The sequence below is a fragment of the Lycium barbarum genome, chromosome 7 (genome assembly GCF_019175385.1).
Source record: "Lycium barbarum isolate Lr01 chromosome 7, ASM1917538v2, whole genome shotgun sequence".
Classification (NCBI taxonomy): Eukaryota; Viridiplantae; Streptophyta; class Magnoliopsida; order Solanales; family Solanaceae; genus Lycium; species Lycium barbarum.
The window spans coordinates 131,280,299-131,291,608 of NC_083343.1; the positions used below are offsets into that span (position 1 = coordinate 131,280,299).

The 11,310-nt window shown below is 40.1% G+C and overlaps 1 protein-coding gene across 1 annotated transcript; it reads left to right on the forward strand.

The window, feature by feature from the left end:
• Nucleotides 1-7,127: 7,127 nt before the first annotated feature.
• Nucleotides 7,128-11,084, forward strand: LOC132604450 (extensin-2-like). Its single transcript, XM_060317963.1, has 3 exons — nucleotides 7,128-8,591; nucleotides 8,817-10,561; nucleotides 10,669-11,084. The coding sequence occupies exons 1-2, from the start codon at nucleotides 7,166-7,168 to the stop codon at nucleotides 10,520-10,522; spliced, it is 3,132 nt and encodes a 1,043-aa protein (XP_060173946.1). The 5' UTR covers nucleotides 7,128-7,165; the 3' UTR covers nucleotides 10,523-10,561; nucleotides 10,669-11,084.
• Nucleotides 11,085-11,310: the final 226 nt, after the last annotated feature.

Genomic DNA, 11,310 nt, shown 5'->3' on the forward strand with positions numbered 1-11,310 from the left:
AAGAAGACAAGCGGAAAATACTTCAAATTGACAGGCAAGTTATCTTTTTTAGTTCATACATATATAACATGAAGTTCGAGGTTGATAACTCAACATTATTCATTACTTTTATATTTTTACATTACCTAAGCATCCTCATTTGTAATATTATCATAGAGTGTATTATAAACTCTGTAATGATCATAGAATACCTAGTTTTCTCTAGCTCTTATTTTCTTCATGCTTGTTAATTAGTAGAGTTTCATTACCTTATTAGGATTAGTAAGGTAAGGCCTAGCCCCCCTTGCTTGTACTCTTCTCTTTGAGGTTCACTTTTATTTATTAAAAAAAAAACTTTTGCTAAAAAAAACGATAAGACAAGGTTATTGAGGGTGTTATGAGTAAAATCAAAAGAAGAAGGTAAAGTCATGTTTCAAAATTGTGCAAATTCAGCAAGACTCAAATGAATTCACAAGCACAAACTGCCAAAGCAACAAATTAAAGAAGGGCAAACCATTTTTTTTAAAATACTGTTGAAATTTGCTTTCAGTTACTACAGTCATTTTTTAGCATAATAATAAGTTTCTTGGGTATAGGATGAATCTAATTTGTGAATTTTAAATTTCTATTGGATAGATTAGTTTGTTGAGATATTTGATTTTTTTTTAAATTTTAAATTAAGCAGATTTTTTGTTTTAAATTGGCAGGAATGGGGGAGGAGTGTCACTTTTGGATTTTGCTAGAGCTTTTCGGTTGGTGATAGCCAATTCGAGTTTCCCAAATAAGGAGGAGCACTTGGTAACCTTCCGTAGTTCGATGGCTAAGACTCAGATAGACTTTTTACTCCTTAGGAAGGATGATAAAGGTCTGTGCAAAGACTGTAAGGTCATTCCGAGCGACAACCTTACAACCCGACATAAGCTCTTGGTGATGGATTTAGGGATCAAGATGACGAGTATGAACAGGGACGTGAATGATCGACCTAGGATCAGATGGGGGGAGGGGTTTGACCATGATTAGTGCCCTGGAGATGGGAGAGAAATTGAAGGATATAGGGGCCTGGGATAGTAGTGGGGATGCGACCAGTATGTGGGATAGGATGGCTAGTTGCATTAGGGTTGTAGCAAGAGAAGTGTTGGAGGTCTCGACAGGTAGTCGTGGTCGGCATCGAGGGGACTGGTGGTGGAATGGAGAAGTTCAAGGGAAGGTGGAAGCAAAAAAGGTGGCATATGGGAAGTTGATAGAAAGTAAGGATGAGGTGGAGAAGTGAACGAATAGGTAACTTTATAAGATAGCGAGGAAAGAGGCGAAGTTGGCGGTTTCGACGGCAAAAACAGCAGCTTTTGAACGCCTTTATGCTGAACTAGAGGAGAAAGGCGGGGATCAGAAATTGTTCAGGCTGGCCAAGGCGAGGGAGAGAAGGGCACGTGATGTGGATCAAGTGAAGTGCATCAAGGACGAGCACTTCAAGGAGGAGCATGGCAAAGTACTGGTAGAGGATACTCTCATTAGACGAAGATGGCAATCATACTTCCACAAACTCTTGAATGAAGAAGGGGACAGAGACATTGTGTTGGGAGATTTGGAACATACAGGGAGGCATCATGATTTTGGGTATTGCAGGCGTTTTAAGGTTGAGGAGGTTAAGGGTGTTGTCCGTAGGATGCGCATGGGAAGAGCGACCGGATCTGACGAGATTCCTGGGGAATTTTGGAAGAGCGCAGGCTCGGTAGGTTTGGAGTGGCTGACTAGGTTGTTTAATGTCATTTTTAAGATGGCAAGGATGCCCGAAGAATGGAGGTCGAGTGTAATAATACCTCTATATAAGAACAAGGGGGATATCAAGAGTTGCAACAACTATAGAGATATCAAACTGCTAAGCCATACTATGAAAGTGTGGGAAAGGGTGGTGGAGATGAGGGTGAGGAGAGGCATATCTATTTCAGAAAACCAGTTCGGATTCATGTCGGGATGCTCAACTAGAGAAGCCATCCATCTTGTGAGGAGACTGGTGGAGCAGTATAGGGAGAGGAAGAGGGACTTACACATGGTATTCATCGACCTAGAAAAGGCTTACGACAAAGTTCCAAGAGAGATCCTATGGAGATGCTTGGAGGCTAAAGGTGTACCTGTGGCGTACATTAGGGTGATCAAGGACATGTATGAGGGAGCCAAAACCAGGGTAAGAACAGTAAGATGAGATTCAGAGCACTTCCTAGTCGTGATGGGGTTGCACCAAGGATCAGCTCTTAGTCTGTTTTTATTTGCCTTAGTGATGGATAGATTGACGCGGCAAATTCAAGGTGAGGTGCCATGGTGTATGATTTTCGCGAATGACATAGTCCTGATCGACGAGACTCGTAGCAGAGTTAACGCTAAGCTGGAGGGTTGGAGACATACCTTGGAGTCTAAAGGGTTTAAGCTGAGTAGGACCAAGACAGAGTACTTGGAGTGCAAGTTCAATGAAGCACCTCAGGAGGTTGGCGTGGAAGTGAGGCTTGGTACCTAGGCCATCCAGAAGAAAAATAGTTTCAAGTATCTTGGGTCTATCATGCAAGGCAGCGGGGAGATTGACGATGATGTCACACATCATATTGGGGCAGAGTGGATGAAATAGAGGCTCGCTTCCGGAGCACTCTGTGACAAGAAGGTGCCACCACAACTTAAGGGCAAGTTCTACAAAGTGGTAGTTAGACCGACTATGTTGTATAGGGCGGAGTGTTGGCCAATTAAGATCTCTCACGTTCAAAAGATGAAAGTTGTCGAGATGAGAATGTTGAGATAGATGTGTGGGCACACCAAGAGTGACAGGATTAGGAATGAGGCTATTCGGGACAAGGTAGGAGTGGCCTCGGTGGAAGACAAGATGCGGGAAGCGAGACTGAGATGGTTTAGGCATGTGAAGAGGAGAGATACAGATGCCCCAGTGCGGAGATGTGAGAGGTTGGCCATGGATGGTTTCATAAGAGGTAGAGGTAGGTCGAAGAAGTATTGGGGAGAGGTGATTAGACAGGACATGGCGCAATTACAGCTTACCGAGGACATGACCTTAGATAGAAGGGTTTGGAGGACCCAGATTAGGGTAGTAGGCTAGTAGATAGTCTCGTTATCCTTCCTTATTAGTAGGCGCATTATCACAGTATAATTTCTTGTGCTCTGATTTCTGCTATTATCTGTTATTTCCTGTACTTTGATTATCCTATTTTATCTGTGTCAGTTTTCGTTATTTGCATTTTCATATCACTTTAAATTTCTTAGCCTTATCTGACCTTTTTTATGCTTTTTATTGAGCCGAGGGTCTTTCGGAAACAGCCGTCCTACCTTGGTAGGAGTAAGGTCTGCGTACACTCTACCCTCCCCAGACCCCACAGTTGTGGGATTTCACTAGGTTGTTGTTGTTGTTGTTGTTGTTGTTTAAAGTCCACAAATATTGAGACATTTTAAATCATTCTTCAAATCGATTTTGCTGCACCAGTTTTTTAAAATAACCGACAATAATGAAATTTCGTGCGGAGTGAAATTCGAATATCTACAAAGGAACACCAAAAGAGAAGGCAGGATTTTGGATCCCTACCGACACTAATATGCCAAAGCATGGGGAGTGAACAAGATTGAATACCCTAGTAGTCCATGTCGTAAACGATGAGTGTTCGGCCTTGGTCTATTGTGCCCAGCTAACGCGTGAAACACTCTGGCTAGAGTGTATGTCACAAGACTGAAACTCAAAAGGAATTGTCCGAGGCCTAATTGCGGAGGCCTGCCAAGATGACACATTGGTTAATTCGATATATATACAACACTGCAATATGTAGTTATCTACAACGTAATATGAAATTGTAAAGAGTATAGAAGTTAAAATTCAATTTTAGTGTAAAAAGAACTCAAGAAATAAGTAAAACATTTCTCGGATTCCAGATATAGTATGTGCCTTCTCAAATTTAAGCAAAAAATGTTTAATTGAAATCTTTTACATCAATGTCACAAAGGTCAAAATTTCCTATACTTTCATATAGTTTAAAATGTGTAGAATATCATCACTGAAAAGTTAATCAACCCACGTCTAATTTTCTTTTCTGAGTTGATCAGAATTATAACTAATTAGCGAAATAATAGACTATTAAGACGTGGAAGAAGTAACTAAATATGAAACAAAAAAGCAGAATAGAAATTCTTCAGAAGTACTTTGCAATGCATTATATTAATTAGTAACTCTTTAACTAATAGACGTAATAGTGTGGAAGCAAAGTCCACTGAATAAATTAATAAACTTAATTAAGTAGTCCTGTAATACTACAACCCATATTCTTTGTTATTTAACATAAATGAATAGCTTTCTCCCTAGCTTCTTATATCTTTTTTTTCTTTAATAATTATGGCCCGCTTGTGTTCACCTCGATTAATTATACGAAATGCTTACTAACTCCCATCAGTATAAGTACCGAATAAAGTTGTCCACCAATGCTTGGACATATGAGAAAATATCACCTACTATCCTTTGTTTTTGCTGGAATTTGAATCTGAGACCTCATGATTCTCATTCCAACACCGATAATTATGCAACTGTGTAATAAGGAAAGGATTAATTAAGTTATATCACACTAACAATAATAACTTTTATGTAGTTAATCGAATATAGCAGGTTATTACCTAACCTTTCAAGCTAATATCAAACTTGTTACGAAGAGTAGAGAGTACCTTGTTATTGTAGGTCAATGTAACCTTATGATGTTAAAATATACATATACATTGTTTGTACACATAACTACTTTTTGAATTAGTAGTAGTGCATGTCAAGTCGGAACAAACAACCTCATTCATAATCTTATTGGTACTAATCGAAAATGACAGAAAATAAATTTTTAATGACTCATTTCGTGAACTGATGCTTCTGAAATATATGATAAAAAGACATCAGAAAGAAACATGAATTTGTACTTTTTGGATCAGTAGTAGTGCATGTCAAGTCGCAACAAACAACCTCATTCCTAATCTTATGTAGTACTAATTGAAAATGACAAAAAACAAATTTTTAAAAAGATATCAGGATAAAGAAATTTTGTCAAACTTACTTTTTTATATCATAAAATACATTCGGATTTGGTGAAACAATTCTATATATCTCAAAGACAATGTTGGTGTTCTAAAGTTCTAGAACACCATTTCTAGTTGGCAACAAATAACTTGAAGCCATCAACAATCAGCATATTAACCATGTTATTATATTAGATCAGGAAAAAGGTTTCAAGTTTGATCTTATTACAAACTAGTGATCCAAAAAGAAAATAACTCATGTACTTGGCTAAATTAAAGATTTTAACCATGATTAGTGGCGAAGCCAAGTTCCTAATAAGGGGATTCAAGAAAGTACACGAATAGCACACTTAGAATTCGACTTTGTTGAGCATGCTGCACAATGCATTTGGCAATAGTTGGTACAGAATTTGGATGATACCATAGTAACGCTCCTTAGCAATTACCGGCCAGTAATAAACTCTATCAACATCAGTCTTGTTTTTCACCAGCTAGCCTTGTTTTTCACCAGCTAGCTTGAGTCCATGACATAGAATATATATCCTGACTTCGCTAGAGAGCATCAACATGCAAGTAAAGCAGGGGAAGAGAGATTAATTACTTTGGCTAAATATATAAGTCAAAGTTGCTGTAATTATTTGTAAATGTAAAACACCACATAACAAAATTACAAAATGTGTGCACGGATTTGTACTTTTTGAATTAACTATGGCAGGTCGTTACTCAAGCTTTCAGGTTAATCAGACTTGTTATGAGGAGTGGAGTACTTGTAAACTTGTAGGTCAATGTAACCTTATTGTATAAAAGAAATATGTACATTGTTAGTACACTCGAAAGAAAATAAAGAAAACTCAAAACTAGGATTTGTACTTTTTGAATTAGTAGTAGTGCATGGCAAGTCTCAACAAACAACCTCTTTCCTAATCTTATGTGGTACTAACCAAAAAATGACGGAAAATAATTTTTAATAACTCATTTCGTCAACTGATGCTTCTGAAATAAATAATAAAAAGATATCAGAATAAAGAGAATTTGTCAAACTTATTTTTTTAAGTATCATAAAGTACACTCAATTTGGTGAAACAATCTGATGTCAAAGAAACTATTGTCTTCTAAGTTTCTAGACCACCATTTCCAGTTGGCAACAGCTAACAAACAACTTGAAGCTATCAACAATCAACAGACATACTTATAGTAAATAGGTATTTATTCTTTCCAGTTATCAAAGTTCTCAAATGGGTTATTGAGTGATCTTCAGTTTGAATAGCTTGAATATCATTATAAGACAGGAAAAAGGTTGCAAGTTTGATTTTATTACCAACTAGTGATCCAAAAAGAAAATTATGCATGCACTTGGCAAAATTAAACATTTTAACCATGATTAGTGGCGAAGCCAGGATCCTAACTATGGGATTAAAAAATGTACAAAAGTCCGCACAGGGCATTTGGCAATAGTTGGAATAGAATTTTGCGATGCCATAGTAACGCACCTTAGCAATTACCAGTAATAAACTCTATCGACATCAGCCTCTTTTTTTTCACCAGCTAGCTTGAGTCCATGACGTAGAATATTATATATCCTGATTTCGCTATAGATCAACAGGCAATTAAAAGCAGGGGAAGAGATATTAATTAACTTGGCTAAAAAACTCAACAGTTGCTGTAATTATTTGTAATGTAAAACACCACATAATTCAATATTACAAAATGGTTGCACTATATTTATCTTGAAATTATCAACCAATAAACTAACAGAATGGCTAAAGGGTGTAATCTTACTGAAACTGTTTAGGCTTCCAAAGGAAAACACAGAGAAAACAAAATGGCAAGAGAGTGGAAGTATTAAAAATTAGCACTCTCTGTCTGGCTGTGCACATTCATGTGTTGTTCTCATTATCTGCTAGTGAAAAATATTTGTTAAAGAAATGAAATGGAAAACTAAAAGTGATCAAGAATAATTCCAGCTATTAGAGTTATCATTTTTTAGTCTTGAGCATCAATCAGACTAATTGAATTGGTCACTAGTTGACATCTCATAGCAACGACTACTTCCAAGCAGTGCAACTATAAATACTTTGGCAACTGAATCCCCAAACTCATCACCTCTGAACTAAACATTACAGCGTTTCTTCTATCCTAGCCTCTGAACTATAACATGAGGCTTCGAGGCAATGGCCCAGGCAGGGGTCATCATTTGCATCAAATTTTGGTGGCATTGGCCATATTGGCGGTTGCTAATGTAGTTTCAGCAGACACTTACATATATTCTTCTCCGCCACCTCCAACGAATGAGTACAAGTCACCACCACCTCCTTCTTCATCTCCACCACCACCTTATGAGTACAAATCTCCACCTCCTCCATCACCTTCTCCCCCACCACCATACATCTATAAATCTCCACCTCCTCCTTCACCGTCTCCAACTCCTCCATATGTGTATAAGTCTCCACCTCCTCCATCGCCTTCACCCCCACCACCTTATGAGTATAAATCACCTCCTCCCCCTCTATCTTCTCCCCCACCACCATATGTGTACACGTCTCCACCAACCCCATCACCTTCACCTCCACAACCTTATGAGTATAAATCACCACCTCCTCCTTCACCTTCTCCACCACCACCATATGTGCATAAGTCTCCACCACCTCCGTCACCATCTCCACCACCATCATACTACTACAAATTCCCTCCTCCACCGTCACCATCGCCTCCACCACCATATTACTACAAGTCTCCACCACCTCCCTCACCATCACCACCACCCCAATATTACTACAAGTCTCCACCACCTCCCTCGCCATCACCACCACCACCCTACTACTATAAGTCTCCACCTCCACCTTCACCGTCGCCTCCACCGCCATACTATTACAAATCTCCACCACCGCCCTCACCATCACCACCCCCACCCTATTATTCTAAGTCTCCTCCACCACCTTCGCCATCCCCTCCCCCACCATATTATTATAAATCTCCACCGCCTCCCTCACCTTCTCCTCCACCACCTTACTATTATAAGTCGCCTCCACCACCATCGTCATCACCTCCTCCACTTTATTACCACAAGTCTCCACCTCCGCCTGCTAAGCCATATCCTTCCCCATACTATTATAGTTCTCCACCCCCACCAATGAAGTCTCCTCCGCCATATCACTACTCTTCACCACCACCACCAACGAAATCACCTCCCCCACCATATCACTATATTTCCCCAACACCACCAGTAAGGTCACTTCCTCCTCCGTACTACTACAGTTCTCCACCGCCACCCAAGAAGGCACCTCATACTCCACACTATTATAGTTCTCCTCCACCATCTAAGAAGTCATCTCCTACGTCATATTACTACACTTCCCCTCCACCCTCGATTAAGCCATCTCCAACTCCATACAACCACGCCTCCCCACCACCACCAAAGAAGTTTTCTCCCTCACCATACTACTACACTTCACCACCACCACTTACTCATTACTATCCTTCACGCCATCACATGGTGGTCATGGTTGTTGGACAAGTCTATTGTTTAAGATGCTACGACTGGAAACACCAAAAAATGTCTCATGGCAAGATATACCACAAAGGTACAATAACCTTGATTCCACGCCCTGAATTCCTTTATTTCTTTTTATGTTTCATCATTAATAATTTATTTAACTATTTATTCATTTTAATCATTTATGCTTCATCTTCTTATTTGATCTAATAATGCTTTACCTTCTTATTATTCGCTAGAGATATGTCTTCTTGAGGTTTCGACTCAATTGTTTTATTGTTGATTAAAGTATTATCTTGTTCACATGGATCAGATGTTGTTGTTCGAGTGACTTGCAAGGCTGGTAACAAGTTAATTGCCGGTTATGGTAATACTAAGATCAATGGAAAATTTAGCATAACTCTTAAAGGATTTGACTATCGCAAATATGGAGCAAAGGCTTGCCAGGCTAAACTCCACAGGGCACCAAAAGGTTCAAAGTGTAACATTCCTACAAATATTCATTTGGGAAATACGGGTGCTAGCCTCAAAGTGTACTCAAAGACTAGTCATGAAGTTGTACTCTATGCAGAATCATTTGCTTATGCTCCTAAGACACCTTATGGGATGTGCAAGAAGACCAAACCTACACCTGCTCCATACTACTACAAATCTTCTCCACATCCATCACCGGATTATGTTTATAAGTCACCTCCTACTCCATCACCAGCATATGTTTACAAGTCACCTCCTCCTCCATCACCAGAACACATTTACAAATCTCCACTGCGACCTACTTACCATTACAAATCTCCACCACCGCCAGCTAAGTCTCAATCACCTCATTATTACTACAAGTCTCCACCTCCACCATCACCAAGTACACCTTCACCTATATACTATAACAAGTCACCTCATCCACCATCAACGTCTCCGTCACCACACTACCATTACAAGTCACCTTCTTCATCCCCATCTTCTCCTCCGCCTTACTATTATAACTCACCACCACACCCATCACCATCTCCTCCGCCTCCTTACTATTACAAATCTCCTCCACCCTCATCACCTTCTCCTCCTTCTCCATACTACTACAAGTCCCCACCACCACTATCTCTCTCTCCTCCTCCACCATACTACTACAAATCCCCACCACCACCATTGGCATCTCCTTCACCATCCTACTACTACAAGTCTCCACCACCACCGTCACCATCACCTCCACCACTATATTACTACAAGTCACCACCACCACCATCACTATCACCACCACCGCCTTACTACTATAAGTCTCCTCCTCCACCATCCCCATCACCACCACCACCCTACTACTACAACTCCCCACCACCACCATCTCCCTCTCCTCCTCCACCATACTACTACAAATCCCCACCACCGCCATCGGCATCTCCTTCACCATCCTACTACTACAAGTCTCAACCACCACCGTCACCATCACCTCCACCACCATACTACTACAAGTCACCACCACCACCATCACCATCACCGCCACCGTCTTACTACTATAAGTCTCCTCCTCCACCATCCTCATCACCACCACCACCCTACTACTACAAGTCCCCACCACCACCATCTCCCTCTCCTCCTCCACCATACTACTACAAATCCCCACCACCACCATCGACATCTCCTTCACCATCCTACTACTACAAGTCTCCACCACCACCGTCACCATCACCTCCACCACCATACAACTATAAGTCACCACCACCACCATCACCATCACCACCACCGCCGTACTACTATAAGTCTCCTCCTCGACCATCCTCATCACCTCCCCCGCCCTACCACTACAAGTCCCCACCACCACCATCACCATCTCCCCCACCTCCATATTACTACAAGTCCCCACCACCACCATCACCATCTCCCCCACCTCCATACTACTACAAGTCTCCTCCACCACCAATCAAGTCTCCTCCTCCTCCTTATCACTACAACTCGCCTCCCCCACCCATAAAATCTCCTCATCCGCCAGTATACATTTATGCTTCTCCACCACCTCCAATTAATTACTAAGTTTTTTTGAGAGTTCAACCGCCATCTACAGTTATCCGAGTAAGTCACTGTTTGATTTTGAGTTCTTTTCTTATAAGATCAACTTTGTGTTTTACATATCATTGATCAAAGATTCAAATCTTCATTTTCTTTATTCCCCTTTTCAGATTTTAATTTAAAGAACAAAATAAGTGATGGCTTCTTGAGGGGAAGATTCAAACATCAATGGTACATAACACTTAATTCATCAAAATGATTTCTGTTTTGCGACGGAATGATTGATCCGTCGTGACCTGGACCTGCTTGATTCTACTTCTCTTGTGGCTTTTTTGCACATTTTTCTCGTTGTGTCTTCACACGGAAGTGGCTTCAACAACTAAATTATTCACAAGAGGGAGCTAATCAATTAGAAGTCCTTTGGAGGTGTATCTGATTTTTTATGCTTCACAGTGCAGTTTCTTCGTAATTTATTGTTGTATGGAGAATGTCCTCTCTTTTTATCCTTTTCTTATTTGCTATTGTGAGTTGTTCCATTGTACCTTCTAGTGCTTTTTGCACCAAATCAATTAAAAGATGATTCTTTGTTCTATTCACTGTCTTCTCTGTTGTTTGCTTTGCATATATACATGTTTTCAACCGATCGATCTTTCCTATACGATCACAGATGAAACATGAAATACCATTACTTTATTTGTTACTCTTTTTCCCCTCCAATAAAAAGATTCAGCAGAAAAAAGGGGAATTTTCAAAGCAAAAAGACTAATTGTTAGATTCTTCATTTTGATTTTACAATCAATTATTGTAATCCT